Source organism: Limulus polyphemus, unplaced genomic scaffold (assembly GCF_000517525.1).
Source record: "Limulus polyphemus unplaced genomic scaffold, Limulus_polyphemus-2.1.2 Scaffold618, whole genome shotgun sequence".
In the NCBI taxonomy this organism is placed as follows: domain Eukaryota; kingdom Metazoa; phylum Arthropoda; class Merostomata; order Xiphosura; family Limulidae; genus Limulus; species Limulus polyphemus.
The window spans coordinates 277,498-294,728 of NW_013666228.1; the positions used below are offsets into that span (position 1 = coordinate 277,498).

The 17,231-nt window shown below is 32.0% G+C and overlaps 1 protein-coding gene across 1 annotated transcript; it reads left to right on the forward strand.

Annotated features, from left to right (window-relative positions):
* Positions 1-2,178: 2,178 nt before the first annotated feature.
* On the forward strand, positions 2,179-8,161 carry LOC106459494 (carbonic anhydrase 2-like). Its single transcript, XM_013919120.2, has 7 exons — positions 2,179-2,232; positions 4,728-4,772; positions 5,555-5,710; positions 6,371-6,522; positions 7,063-7,155; positions 7,479-7,703; positions 7,897-8,161. Exons 1-7 carry the CDS (start codon positions 2,205-2,207, stop codon positions 7,978-7,980), a joined length of 783 nt encoding a protein of 260 aa, XP_013774574.1. The 5' UTR covers positions 2,179-2,204; the 3' UTR covers positions 7,981-8,161.
* Positions 8,162-17,231: the final 9,070 nt, after the last annotated feature.

The window sequence follows — 17,231 nt, forward strand, 5'->3', positions numbered from 1 at the left end:
TACCAGCGTAACACAAGGATATTTAACAAAGCTTGTATCTTCTAGAAAATGAGATTTACACCATCTTCAGTGACGTCGGTGTTCTAATCAACCATGGAGGTTAAATGTGTGATATTTTCCGTGGACACGACGTGTATTCATATTGTTACTGCGTTGTATACTTATAGACATCCATATCTATCTGCCTTCTGCTCAAACGTTTTCAAGGATAACAAAATTCAAAACATATGTCAAACCTCAAATTATCGACTCTTTTTCATACTCATTATTAGTGGGGGTCCATATATTGAATAATTTAATGTTTTATCTTGTTACAACATTCAATAGTTAAAACTGACTATCTGGACTTTGTTGGGCTTGAAGCCGAATAACGGAATCGACTGTCACTCTTATAATGAGTCAACAGCTGAACTGAGGAGCGTGTTCAGCAGTAAAGTGATGCAATTCTTAGACCTATCGATCCGCAGCCTGGCACACTAACCACTATGACACTCTAGTCACAATTATATCATTAACATTTTAAGTAAAAACCTGAAAAATCAACAAACTTTCCTTTAAGCTTCTATGGCAAAAGTGGGGTTATAGGGTAACACATTCAGATGTATTTGTTAAATAATTATAAATCACTCTGATGAGACCTATAATATAACACCTCTGTCTAGTATAAAGTAATTCTATAACTATAAATTCGTTATTTTACAATTATAACTATAAAAGTCGTATGTGTATTTCCACGTATAAAGTCTCCATAAATACAGTACATGCAGATTGTTTGAAACCGAGTAAGAGCAGTAATTAACGTCTAGTATGTGGTGAAGGTAAAGGATAAAAACAGGAGAAGTGACGTAATTTCTGATGTAATTGTTATAAAATCATTATTATTATATCTTATAAAATAATGTTTTAAAGACAAACCCTGAGGCTTCAAGTGAACAAATGTTTCTATTATTTTGTCATGTCTAACTAACACGGCTTATATTTTTAGCATTACTAAAAATTGCTGTTTTCATCCTGAAATGCAAAAGTTTCATAACGCTTCTCACCTGGCATGAAAATGTCTTTATTGTATCTTAGTTCAGTATACATAGAGAGGAACAATACGTGGAATGTTCGGACAAATACAGATAAGATAGTTAAAACTACAGAATATAGAGTATTCCGAAACATAGATGTAGTAATAGATTTTGTTTTGTGAAAGAAATTTGAAAAAGTGGTCAGTTGTTAAATTATAATCAAGAACAATCGCTATATAGAATTTAACTTTGGGATGCTCCAACAAGTTCATCATATATGAGACTGTATTGTAGCATACGAAGATTTTATCATTTCAATCTTCACAACAATAACTTTGTAATCTTTGATTTTTTTTTAACTTACTTTACTTTGATGTTATGGTTGCACTGTAAAAGTTACCAAAAATCCCACAGTTTAGTCATACGACAGAAACCTAAGAGCTGACGGAGGGTGTTGTTGACTAGCTACTTACCCTCTAGTTTATCAGTTAAAATATATGGACAGTTTTACACAGATAACTCTTTTTCTTGCTTTGTGCGAAGATCCTAAACATAACAAACTTTCGTCATAATTGTAAACATCACAAGTCGATTACTTTTCCACCACGTTTCTTAAGAACAGTGAGTACATCACTACTTGTAGTAACGTTAAATAGAGCAACAAATATTAGGACATATAGACTATAAAAGACCATTGTGTATCGCTAATTATTGTTTCTTCAGGGTTGAACTATTTAATCTTCGCTATGAATTTTCATAGGCTTATGGATTATACGTGTATTTATCCCAAAATACCTATGATGTATGAATTCTTCAATTTATATTACTCTAATTTGAAAATACTGTTAGATATTTTCAATGTTATTTTCCCTTTATAACACTGACTTTCGACTGGGAAGAATTTCAATAGATTACTGGATGAGTGACCGGTAGAAATGTGTGTCAAACGTTTACAGTCAGTGTTGTTATTACACCTATAATTTTCTAACATTCTCTATACAAAGTATAAGTGTAAGATTCATAGTGTTTTAGAAGAAGTAATTTCTAAGGTAATTACACCACAAACTGTATAAACAAGCGAAAGGTGGTTCTTGGTACTCATACATTGTAGTAGATTTCGTAATTGTCAGTGGATGCATGTATATAAACAGCTGACTGTAAGTGTCCTCTGTGAATTTCCAAAACTGCATCATGTTGTTCATTTTACTGTGTTATCCAGGTACGTATATATCTTCCTTGCTTCTTAGAGTCTACAGACTTACAATGAATTTAAAAAAATACATGCAACAACTTGGAACTTTTTTAAGCACACATAGTTATAAAAAATAGTGAAGTATAACTTGGCCTTTATACATCGTTCGTGTTTTTAGGTTTAAATAAGTTGTTTAAAAGCGATAGAAACGGAAGTATATAAAAAAAAAGTGCGTTTTGGAGTGAGAAAACTGTTGTATATTTTTTGTATATAACACATGCTTAGAGCGGAAGCATTATTCTTAGATAAATGCTTATATCATCTTTTAATGGTTAATAATATAGACGTAGAGTACTTTATAACATTGTCACATGTTAAGCTTTGCCAAATGTTAAAAAATTTACTTAAGAAGCACATAAAACACCAGTAGTTTGCTGCTTGTATTCACACAGCTTTAAAATGCACGCAACAAGAAAATTATTTTGCCATCCAAGTTTTGTTTCCTACAATCTCAAGCTACAAGATGCTATAAAACCCATTCCAAAAATTGCACACTGGCCGCCTATTATAAACAAAAGTGCAGTAACTACCTATCCGGAGATATCTAATTGTGTTCGATGATTACTTTTATATAGTTCTCCTGAACAAAAGAGAGTGACCAATGAAAATCGATTTTGGATAGCAAGTGTGCAATATTAATTAGTTTGACTTCCGACAAGAGTGAGAAAGGTATCAGAAATATATAGAAAGTGGAACCAGGAATAAAAACTGGAAACTTGAGAAGTTGGATAACATAGAACAACATTGCAGTAAACCGTATGTTAGCAATGTTAAGGAAGCAAATTAGAGAAAGTTTTAACAGGCAAAAAGTAAATTTCGTATTGAACATTTTTAATGTGTAGATGATGCCAATAACACATGTATATATTTTTTAATTATGATAATTTGAACTATGTAAACAAGTAACTAAAAAAATATCATTCTTGAAGAAATTCGTTTAGAAGTCTGAAAGAAAGGGATTGTTTGATTACATCATCTTTCTTCACGTAATATACAATGCTTATGAATAGTTAGTGATAGGTTTAAGGACTAATATTTAGGATTATATATATATATAGTGGAATGGTATATAAAACTGATTGTTAGTGGAGTAACAAGTAGTGTATATACACTGTTGAATCTGGAGCAGAACTGAATACACTTAGTGTTAAAATACTGTAGGAGAGTTTGTGAAACTAAAAGTGAGTTTTTAAGCACTGCATACGAAATCCTCTAGCGTTGAACAACTTCTATCATAGAAGGTTATATTATTTTAATAAGCAAATAAACAATTCATGTTACAACCACAGCTGATATAAAGTTGCACTAGCTCGAGCTGTTTGAGAACTACATTTTGACAACGTTTGGTGTTCGTAGGTAGTGTATGTCACAGAAAATAGATGGGTTTTGACAAGTGTATGTAACAGCTGTTTCTGACAAAAGATATCCAGATCTGAAGCCATAAAGAAGTATTCAAGGCGGGAATTTAGAATTCCAAGACAGGGATATATCTTGTATGTAATGACATTGGAAAATAAAGAAATATGGATCAATTCGGGGTCAGATTATTTCCACGTATTGAATTAACCCAAAAAATAAGTGTAATACAGATCACATCGACTTTTCAAATACATTTTTCTAAACTATATATGCACCACATTACTTGTGGGACCATATCGTTTTTGTTGAAAGTGTCCCTAATAAAGCATTAATACCAAAACAATGTAAATAAATCTACCATCAGTATTGCAGTTAGTCCTATTAATTAATACTTGAATCCTCTATGTCTTTTATATTAAATATCAATTATTTCTCTAATGTTTCTTTTGATCAGTTCACTCCATTCAGTGTTGTTGCAATGTAAAACATCAAATTACACAATATATGGACCACACTGGTAAAGAAAAGTACAAAAACAAGCCTGTAGTTTGAGATTTGACTTATGTTTTAAATTTTGTTATCATTGAAAGTATTTGAACAGAAGACAGATAGTTATGGATGTATAAGTTTATATAACTCAGTAACGATTTAAATATACGTCGTTTCTATGGAAAATATCGTCTTCCATTTTAATATAAGCACATCGAAGGCACTTATGGTGTAAGTTTCCTTCTTTTCTTGAATATATCAACTTTGCTAAAAATCCTTATATTACACTGGTAATCTGTTCTTGTATTTATTAACTTAGCATGAATACTCGTTTCATTCTCCAATTGGTTGGGGTATGCGACGGTTGAACTAATATGTCGTGGAAGTAACTTATGTGCAACTTGTGGTTTGTGTCGCTTTTACAAACAGATATCCTTGTTGATTTTGTCTCTTACTGTTGCTTGGGTCAAGAAAATGGCTTCTGCCACTGACCTTTTTCTACGTGACCTTTCACCTGTTACAGGACGCCGACCTTCGCATGACACGGGTAGAGTACAAATTGTTCGTATTACTTTCTGGGTGGTCAAAGTGTCAGTTTCTATCTATCATTTCAGTATTCCTTGCATCAGCGGCTGAGTGGAGTTATAGTGGCCTAACAGGTAAGCGTAAATAGCTTCCTCTGTTATTTTCCTATGCAAATTTTTATCACTATAGATGAAAAAAAGCATTTAATACGATTTATTTATCGTTTTTAATACTTCTACTCGTGAATTGAAAAACTTCTATATTTGAGACAACCTTTCTAATCGAATTGAAGTTGTTTCGAAAATCAAATGAATTTATCTAATGGGTTACTATGACATTACATTATACTACGAGTACTGGATATATCAGTCCTAATACAATGATGATTAGATCTGGCTACACTAGATGATGCACTGCTAAATATATTCGAAACAAATTTATCAATTTGATCAAAAATACCCTATTGTCATAGTTGTTATGATCTTAACACATTGAAATAATTAATCCGATTTATTGTTTTAAAAAAATCGATCTTATGTAAAAAGACATTATTGCGTAGCCTATTAAATAGACTGATTTGTTTATCGACTTTATTGAGAGGATCAGATTATAAAACTATGGAGTGAACAACAAGTGTAAAATAAAAGACATTCGCATTTTCACTGAAAGTCTGCTAATAACAATAAGTGATTTTTATGGCGAAGGATTCACGTATTTAGAACTAGAATTTTCGGCCTTTTTATTCCATTTTAATTTTTAAATAGTTCTAAGTATGCTATGTTTTCTCAGTTTGGAATGCCTTCGATATAAATACTACTGAAAATCCTGTTTAACCGCCATTACGTGCATCTTTAACTATGTAATATTTTTTTCTGTTAGTAAGAAAATAATCGCTTTCCAAATATAATTTCTGCAGGCCCGTCTTTCTGGCCCAAGCTGTTTCGTCAGTGTCGTCGAGGTACCCAGTCACCTATTGATCTAACTCGGCGACACCTGAAACTAAATGGCATCAACTTCGTGGATTATAATTTAACATTGAATTCCATGATATTGAAAAATGATGGGAAAACTGGTATGTTACATTATGTATTTTATACTTTATCTAACTCATCTATAAAGACGTAAACGAGAGACATGATACGTAACAGCATTTTGGAAGTGATTTGCATAAAATCGTTAAATTGTATGGATGTTATGTTTGCTGGTAGTAGAAAGTTGCATACTAAACTTTCACTGTTTAGTTGACACCAAATAAGATGCAAAGAACGAAAAACAATCTAGCTTTAAGCGGTGTTTTGGAAAAGCTAGAAATTACTAGATATGAAAATTATTAACAGTGTAATGCAAACACCCTAAAAATACTCACTACAGTAAATACTAACAAATTTACGTTTCGTAAATTCCATTTCGCAAAAGAGAAACATTTGAACACACTTTGAAGTTAATGCTTTTCTATTTCATATTTTACTGCTGAAATTAAGATTGAAATGTTTCGCATATTTCTTTCCCTTGTAAAAATGGAACTTTCTAATTATCTTAAAGTATTAATCACACATTTTATATAATGATAAACATTAAATAAAGTAATAGAAGATACAAAATTCACAAATCCATCGCCTTGCATTATAATCAGTTCAAACGATATATTTAACAAACACGTGGCTGTTTAGATTGCTTTATAGGTAGATTTAATACAATTGATAACTCATGCTCTTATAAATATATGCTTTAGTGAAAGTGACCTTCAACAGCACTGGTATTCCGATGATATATGACAAGAAGCTAAAAGCAGAGTACCTTTTACATTCCTTTCATTTTCACTGGGGGAAAGATGACACTCTTGGATCCGAACACACAGTTGAACAAAATGTCTATCCCATAGAAGTAAGTTTGTTTAGAATGATATTATGAAGAAACACGCCATAATATTTATAAGGTTTTAACTTTCTATTTTTGTAAAAGTTTAAGACTATTTGAAGTATTTCCCAATATTGCTTTCAAAAATAAATATATTTATTGATTTAACTACTACAAGGTGAAAAATTGTTTTCGATTTGTCTGATACTGATTTGACTGCTACAGATAAAATATTTTATTCATTTAGTGACTATAAAGTTTATTGTTGATATGCAGCTACATATAAAAAGTTTTATTGATTTGACTGCTACAGGTAAACATTTTACTAATTTATTTGCTATATATAAAACTCTTGGATTTCTTTGCTGCAAAGCAATAAGTAAAGTGTTAAGAACTTCAGAAGAAAAGAAACGGAATAGTTCTTAGAAGTTAGAGATTGAGTTGTTTAACTGTTGGTTAATATTATATTCTCTTAAAGAACCTTACATGTTGATTCATGTGAAAATGACTATAGTACAATACATCCATACTTATAACTAATATCGTTTTACTCTGGCTTGCTTGTAGCTCCACCTAGTTCACTACAATTCCAAATATTCCGACATCACGGAAGCTTTACCTCGGAAGGATGGCATAGCTGTTGTCGGTGTGCTTTTTAAGGTAGTGCTTATCTAATGTTGTGTTCAATATTTATAATAAAAACATTTCACTTTTAAAATATAAATTCACCTATTGTTATGTTTCAAAAATACAGTGAAAACTTCTGAGTTCATAAGTTAAAAGAAATGAATGAAAAAAAAAATGAACAGTTATATTTTATGCATTTATGATAATAACCTGAAATTAAATATGACTCAATAAAAATATTATTTTGATTTAAAACTTAACAAGAATACCTAATGAAGACTTTTTATATTAAAAATTCTCTAACTAATTAGAAAAAAATACACGTTGTTTCTTAACTTTTAATCGTTTTTTATCAGTTGAACAAAGATTCGTGTGACGACTTGGATGATATCACCGATTCCTTGGAATCAGTGGAAAATACAGGAGCTAAGGTCGTTATTACTAATCCTGACTTAAAGCTAGAAGATCTACTGCCGTCGGACACTTCGGTTTACTTTCGTTATCAGGGTTCTCTTACCACTCCCATGTGTACTGATGCTACTTGGAATGTTTTCATTGGAAAGACCATCTCACCAAGTCAGGTAAATGTCTGAAAACTACACAAACTACCCAATATGTCATTATGTATTTACCTGTTATGTATTACGTTTTTTGTGATACTCTACTTTTTACCTTTCTGATTAATGAACATAAAATTAGCTTTTAGAATGAACACAGATACGTTTATTGAAATAACACATGTATGTGAACGTTTTGTTGATTTTTTTTTCACAGTTGGAAAAATTCCGGTGTCTCAGAGATGTGTATGGAAACTTCTTGGTGAACAACTTTAGACCAGTTCACCTAAAAAGGAAATAAACCGTTTCCATGAATTTCTTTCAGTTTAAATCTGTTGAAGACAAGTTACTCGTCCTGCCTAATTTTATTGAATAACCAAGTTTATATAATTATGATTTAATTATGATGTGCTTTCAAATAATATTGATAATTTTCCTAGTGTGTGAATATTTTTGATCAAAAGTGTAACACGCTTTGACTGTCTGAAAAAATAAACTTTGCAATTTGAAAATGTTTTGGATGGGAGAATATGATTCGTTTAGTAAAATTTGTTACGTATTACAATTTGTACCGGACGAGCCTCCTATTTATTACATAACGTATTATAATTTTGAATAACCTGAAACTGAGTTAAATGATAATTTAGATTTAGAATGCACACAGTGGCACAGCAGTATGTCTGTGGACATACAATGCTAGAAATCGGGTTTCGATACCCGTGGTGGGCAGAGCACAGATAGCCCATTATGTAGCTTTGTGCTTAATTACAAACAAAATATTTAGAAATTAAATAAATGTCGATATGTATCCAATTTATGACACTTGCCAACAACACTGATGCACACAGTTTTTTAATATAAATATATTTTAATATCCAAAAAATAACACAACTTACAATAACAGTTATTACAAATAATGTACAAAAGATTTACAAACTTAGAAACAATATTTAGTACTCTGTCTGGTCTGGAAGTTCCTTGATATCTTATCGAGGGCCCAAGATGAGCGAATTAATTTTGAGTAGAAATAGATTCAATTCACTTAACAGGGAGCTAGCTCTGTGTTCTTCGTTTTTCGCCGGCCACACGCCGAGTTGTTCACCGATGAAGTTATATAATATTTTCATAAAAATACTAATGTCCGATGTGAATCTGATGAAGTTAAATGGTTTGTAGTATTCGAAATTTATAAACGTTTATGGTCAAATATCTGAAGTTCCCGATTAATAAGCGTTATAACAATCACAGTTATAGCTTCCAAGGTTTATAGCACACCAACTATAGCAAACCAATAATATATACTGTCTTTTGGCGCGTCGCGTTGGTTATATTTATAAGCGTGAGGAGAGTTTCTCGAAATTTCAGCTTACGCAACAATATAAACGATACACCAGTGTTTACGTAGACACATATATTGTTGATTCTTACACTCGAGAATTTTCTACAATTTTAGTGAAGAGGCGGAAATTTCGTAACACAGATTTAACAGTATAAGTTATATACATTTCTAAATATAAATTTAACATAAACAAATATCGATATTGAAATAGATATACCATAGTAAATCCGTCAGACCTCCCTTCTTAGAGAATTAAAAATTGCCGTTAGACAATTTTTAACTAAGATATTATATATACACATTAACAACAATACATTAAATATAATACATTATCAAAAGATTATACAACTTCAATAATCATGACAGTATATAACACAATCAATACAAATAATCTTATACGTAACATAATAGATTCAATAAACGCCGTTTCGTTTATCGCTAGCAAAAACAAAAGAAAAAATATCTAAGAAACTTCAATAGTCATGTGATGTTCGTTGTAACGAGGGTTAAACATTTTCTATATTAGTTTATTGTTTTCTTTTATTGGCTAACTTTTTAAATTATTGAGGTTTTAAAATAGCTTTTCTTAATGCACAATGAAAAAGAGCCAATAAGTTTTACACAACTAGCTGAGAGGTAAACCCAGTAGGGCATTATCAGCAAAACGTATCTTCAAGTTCAGTGTTATATTGTTTAAATCATTGTGTGTTTGTATATATAACAATAGATGTTAAATAATTTTTAGATCATTCCTTAAAAGTAAGGTAGGGTTAGAAATCATCGTTATTTTTCTTTGTTTTTCTTTTTGTTTGTTTCCCTTTCTTTATTTGTGTATAGGATTAATAACTACTTAAATCTACCAATTAAACTTTAATGATGTCAGCAAATGAGATATCCAGGATTTTCTGATTTCTGTGTTATGTTGTTTTATTAGTTAGGTTGATGTAGAGGGATACTTTTATCTTTCCTTATCTCGTGTGTAGTTTATACCCCATTATATTTCTATCATTCCAATTTATTGTATGGTATTCTTCTCTAGCATAATGAGATATTACAGATAGATCGGGAGCACAAAGTTTTATATATCGTACTATTCGCCTGAATTCTAACTGTTGATATGTTTGTTTTTTATTTCTCCAATGTAGTGGGGTTCATATTCACAAGAGATGTTGTAAATGATGCTTTACTGTCCATGTGGCTTGATATCTACTAACTACGATGGTATCTCGTTGCGTCTTGTGAAAACTGTTCTGAAGTTATGCTGTTTAATCTCTTTGTGACGTTAAGAGGAGACAATAATAACCAACAAGATAAAATATACCACGGGGTGTTAAAACGGGAATCCGTGGACCTATGGAATTGTGATAATTTCAAATCATGTATATATACATTAACAGCTGTATTAACTATCCAATATATTAAAATCTCTGCAAATTATATAGTTAGTACAATACAATTTGGAGTTTATTCTCTAGCGTTGAAAATAAGATAATTAATATACTATCATAAACAATATTAACTAGGTGAATGACTGGAAACTTATGATGATATTAAATGGGAGTGAACCGTCAGTTGGATATTCCAACCCTAATGGTATCGATATTCTTGTCCATAACTCTAACATTTTATCGAAAAATTGGGATAGCTCAGGAAATGTTGGGTATGTCTGAAGCAATGCAATAAATTTACTTTTCGAATTAACAGAATAAATATTTCATGTTATTTTTAGTTGGTCCAGTTTAAGATTATTTCTAGCACATACTGCTCATATTACCTTATACAACTTTATATCACTGATTCATAGAACTTAATGTCTATCATATGATTATATTTTGAAGGAAGATTAAAAGACTTGCAAATTATTATATTGAAGATAATTATATAATTGGGTAATATTTATATTTTTGGGTGTATGAGAAAAAGCTTAAACTACTAAACAAAAGCCTCCCATAACGCATTCAGACATAGAAGCTTTCCATATAGCCATGATGACAAGACTGCTCTTTAGTAGTAAACAGAAACTTTCCATAACACCCCCGAAGTAAGATACTAATAATCCTAATTAGTAAACAGGAGCTATCCATAATGCCGTCAGGATAAAACATTACTAAGTTCTCCTAACTAACAGACGCTTCCAATAACGCCGTTAGAATAAAACATTACTAAGTTCTCCTAACTAACAGATGCTTCCAATAACGCCGTTAGAATAAGAGACTGTTAATCTAAGCTAATAAATCGAAGCTTTCCATAACATTGTCAGAATATGACACTGTTCTTCTAGTAATGTCAGAGTGAATTCAAAGTTCTCTATTAAAAATGTACACAAATCATTGAACAATAATGAATAAAACAAACTACACCCTACCAGAACTACCTTAAAACAAACTACATCCTACCAGAACTACCTTAAAACAAACTACACCCTACCAGAACTACCTTAAAACAAACTACATCCTACCAGATCTACCTTAAAACAAAATACATCCTACCAGAACTACCTTAAAACAAACTACATCCTACCAGAACTACCTTAAAACAAACTACATCCTACCAGAACTACCTTAAAACAAACGACATCCTACCAGATCTATCTTAAAACAAACTACATCCTACCAGAACCACCTTAAAACAAACTAAAGGTAGTTCTGGTAGGATGTAGTTTGTTTTAAGGTAGTTCTGGTAGGGTGTAGTTTGTTTTAAGGTAGTTCTGGTAGGATGCCTACCAGAACTACCTTAAAACAAACTACATCCTACCTGATCTATCTTAAAACAAACTACATCCTACCAGATCTACCTTAAAACAAACTACATCCTACCAGATCTACCTTCAAACAAACTACATCCTACCAGAACTACCTTAAAACAAACTACACCCTACCAGAACTACCTTAAAACAAACTACATCCTACCAGATCTACCTTAACGAACTTTACAAATACTATCATAGAATATCTAATATAAAATTGTATAATATTAAACTGAAAAGTTCTAAATCAGCTACCTTCCTTGATATCACGTGGAGAGTTTAGAGCAATAAAATTTTTATACTTCAATTGGAAGAGCATCTTATGGACTTATGGGCTCAATGGTCTAGCCCAGACCGGGGTTCATGTACAGGTATCCTTAATTTTTAACAGTGGAATTAGAGGAAAGCATCATTCAGTAGCACTTGCCCCAACAAGGACTTTGTTGGGCCTTAAGCCGAATAACGGGATCGAGTGTAACTGTTATAATGCACCTACATGAACTGTGGAGTGTGCTCAGGAGCAAAAAGATGCAATTCCTAGACCTATCGATCTGAAGCCCGGCACCTTAACAACTATGCCATACCCGGCACAATTATATCACTTCCTTTTGAAATAAAAACCTGAAAAGTCAACAAACTTTCTTTTAAGCCTATATAGTTGCATGATTTTTGTATTCCCTTACTTTTGTGTGTATACAAACTATTGACTTTCGATTAGTGAATTATTTTAAATGACCTACTTAGCTGTTTCATCTTTATGTTAGCAAGTAAATAAAATCGCACGAATGTGGTTGAAACTAGGTTTTATGCACTATAAAAATACGAACACACTAATTAATCCATTCGTGCTTTTCCGAATTATCCGAAAACAGTACTATATTGTTATCCTTAATTACCTAGCAGACACTATTTTTCTACTAAAACCATTGATTCTTATGAAGTATTTACGGTATACAAATACTAGTTATATTAAATATGTGAAGGTTTTCCAAAAGTACATCTTTATTTTATAACGTATTTTCGGTATAGTATGGAGAAAACAATAGAGCAAAAACGTTACAAGACAGCGTGGGCAGTAACTAGCGAACAGGAAATATTTGATAGGGAAGATGTAGGCTTGAGGTCATAGCAGAAGAAAGCTTAAAGCAACATTCCAGTCTTTATCTCAGCGTAAGAATTCACAGCTCGCACACGTGGTATGTTGAGAAAACCCCAATAGTTTAATAAAATGCAGGACGAAATGAGCCAGTGTAAAAAAAAGAAGCAGTTAATGGAACGGTGGTGAAAGACAAGGGTGAGATACTGCTTGTGAAGAGTCCGTGTTACGGGGTTTGTCTATATACACCATAATTTAATTGCATTGGATGATTTCTCCAATGATATTAGATAAAGGACAAAAATAAGTTCTGTAAGGACCAATAACAAAGTAGACTTTGGATAAAGTCTATTGGAATAGTCCATTTGTTTCTGGAATATCCCACTTGCACCAATCGAGTTAAAAGAACTACTTTTGAAAGTAGATCTGCTAAACTTCTTGAACATTTGGAAAAATACTAAAAGTTGTGTATACAATTCCATGTTTCCGACTCTAAACGGCACTTCTCTGCACCTATCAAGTTGCTCCGAGGTCACGATCCAACTCCAGAAGAAGATGGCAGTAATCCAGAATGTACAAGAAGTTCGCCGCACAAACTTCTTTCAGAGGAAGGTTCGCGAGAAACATTAATATAAGCTCCACGAATTATGGAACAAAATTAGAAGTGATTTTAACAGTTTGGATTAAAAAATGGAGTGTCCATAGTGTGAACAAGGTTACACCAATAACTGTAATTCAAATAGTGAGGATAGAGTGTGTGTGTCGAGGGTATATCATTTCTGCAGTATGTTCGGTTGTTAGTCTGTTTACAAGAAGAATTAGTAACATTCGAGAAATCATTTGATGTTGATACTCGCGATATAAATGACAGCGTTTCTATATCCGATCGTAATCGACAGAAACGTGGTTTAATTAATGGTGGCAAAAGTATCCTAAAATTCTTATCTGGACTCCCAACCACGGACGATTTAACAGAATTAAATAAAAAGGTTGACCAGCAAAGACAAATTTCTAAAGAAATTATCCACTTATTAGGAGAACAGACGACTATTATGAATTATTTGAATCAAACAATTGAATTCCATGATCAGGAAATAAAAAAGTTATCGACTACACTAGTGAATATCGATAACACATTAATATAAGCTAGGTTAGAACAAATTGAAATTCATCAGGCAAGCGCTGAAATGGTCGTCTTTAATGCAAGAGTTCAAAACAATCTACAGCAAGTAGCTTTTACTATGGGAAGTAGTAGAACAGAGTTAGCTAAATTAGTACAGCCATTGTATGTAGCTGCAAATAGGAAGTTAAGCTCTTACGTTTTACCCCCTAGTAAACTAGAACGAGTACCAGACGAGATTTAAAGAAGATTACCCCCACATTTACAGCCTGTAATCCCCACACATAGTGATCAGATCTAATTGTACATGGGTTGATTTAAAAACAGCTTAAGTAAGAGATACCTAAAGGTAACAGACAGAATGTTTAAACTATATCGAGTAATATCATTACATTAGCATTAATTATAGAAAGTGACAAATCATATATAGCTGTTTCTAATTATCAATACACATATCTAGAACTAGCAGAAGAAGATATGCCAAAACGTACAGAGGGACTCATTAGAGTATGCTGTCCTAATTCTGGAATATATTTGTTACCTATAATAGATTGTAACTATGTGATATTTGCAGGTATGAAAAATAATATTATCGAACTGCATGAGAAAAGAGTGAGTATTCCTAAACCATTTTACTTCTTTAAAATTAAAACACCAGGAACATGGCTATTTAACGTAAGAAGTGAACTAACTTTATCAGTAGTATGTCCAAAATCTAATGTGCATCAATTCGATTATCAGATGGAAGTAATTAAATTAAGAGATAGTGAATATTTAAAATTAGCTAGGAGTTATTCAGCACATGGGTAAGGAATAACGTTACCCTCCAGTTTTAGAAGTAAAACTAATTATGCTGCTGTACAATTACACTGATTTACAAGAATTATTAATTGAAGAAGAATAATAATTAATCAGAGGAATAGAAGCGAATTCCGAATTTAATGAATTAAAAAGCATATTAGCATAAACACAACATTTGCCCTCTAAACGATCAGGATTAACAATTTCAACAGTGCATAGAACACTTGCGATCTACATCAGAGAAAAAAAGAGGTTAAAAAGATGGAAGTTAACGAATTCAGTACTTATAACACTCTGCCTATTGGTACTCCTGATAAGCATACTGTTTTACAAAGCACGAAATGAATTTGCTTGGATTAACATGTTAACATTTTTGGATTATCAAAATAAGAGCTGGATAAGTTAATAAAGATTTGTCATATTCTGAAACTACTGAGTTAGTAGAACCAACTGACTTCGAATTGCAAAATTAAATAGGTCCCAAATAATTATGTAGATTGATGACAAAATTGAAACAGGTAAAAAGAAATCGAAGAGCTTAGTAGATCATAAACATAAAAATATTAGTAATCAAATTAATAGGATTAGCTTGATTTATCATCGACAACAAGGAACGAGGATGTTAAAATACTGAAGAAACCGAGAACGAGACTATTCGCTAATTTGTGAAGAAGAGACAGTGAAATATCTGAGATGATATTCCGACGCAAAACGTCAACTTCGTGAAAACGATCTACATAATACAAATCCGACGAGGTTTGATACAAAGGAAGGAGGAAACAATGTGAAACGGAAGTGTATTGAGATATGGTAGTGTTAATTGTGTGTCAACATAACTTAACGAAGTGTGTTGTGTGTTAAACTTAACACGAGCAGAATACCAAGGGGAAGAAGTGCTATTGTAGAACCAGACACCATTGAGAAAACGCCCCACATTTCCAAACTTTCAAAATGAGTTTTAAAATCTAACACCCTAATTTTTTATTATTTGCTTTTTTGTAATATTAAATTGTGGTAATAAGGACATAAATAACCAATGCTTAATCAATATATAACTGATATACGTTATTATGTTAAGTATCACTTTTATTTTATTCTGTACTTGATTTTGATATTATTTGATTATATGTATAATCATGTATTATTTTCAACTGTATCAATATATATTATTTGTTCTTGACTTTTCACGGGTTTTTAGTATAAAAAGTAAGGGAAAATATAGCTAATATACTGTATGTTTTTATGTAGGAACTTTGATTGATTTTCTTACCAGTATTTGATATGATGTTATTTGAAGAAGTTATATAAATAAAGTGATATGCATTGAGAAGTAATCTTATGTAAAAGATATCATAATGGAATAATCAGAGTTTGGGTAATTCAGGGTAAAGCGTTATTAAACGCCTAGACAATCAAAGAGATTGTGTGATGAAATTTTTGTAGGAGATAAAACTTTCCTAAAGAGGGAGGAGTGAAGGATTTGTGGACTACTGTATGTTGTACGTTCATGTAACTACTTTGCAGGGTGTGAATGGATGTTCACCAAATTTGGTATGGAAGTTCATTAGGTCCATACAGGAGTACATACATATTTTCAATTTAGAATTTTGCGTTTTGCGGTTTTTTTTACCATTACTTCACCTCCTGTAGATGGATCTTCACCAAAATTTGGCGTTAAGGTTTATTGGGTCTATGCTGGGATACATGCAAACTTGCGGTTTCACATATTGTGTTTTGCAGTTTTATGGGCGTTTTTTTACAATTACATATAAGGGAAGCAACTTTTCATGTTCTTATATAACCTTTCACTAATCATTAATGTACATAACTTCCATCCATGAGATAGGTACTCCAGCTAGTATTAAATGTGTGAAGGTTTTCAACAAGTACATCTATATTTTATAACGTATGGAGAAAACAGCAGAGAAAAAAGTTACAAGATACTGTTGGTAGTAACTAGCGAACGAAATACTTGATAAGGAAGTTGTAGGCTTGAGGTCATAGCAGGAAAAAGCTAAAAGCAACATTCCAGTCTTAACCCCAGGGCAAGAATTCACAGCTTGCAGATGAGATATGTTGAGAAAATTCCAGTAGTCAGATAAAACTCACGATGAAATGGGCCAATGTAAGAGACAAAAGCAGTTAATGGAATGACACTGAAAGACAATGGTGAAAGTCCACGCTAGAGGGTTTGGCTCTGTACACCCTAATTTAATTGTCTTGGATGATTTCGCCAAAGATATTAGATAAGGGACAGAAATAAGTTCTGTAAGGACCAAAAACAATGCTAGTTTTGGTTATAGTCTGATGGAATAGTCCACTTGTTGGTGGAAGATCCCATTTGCACAAATCGAGTTAAAAGAACTACTTTTAAAAGTAGATTTGCTAAACTTCTTAACAATCGAAAAACACTAAAAACTGTGTATATAATTCCGTGTTTCTGTCTTTAA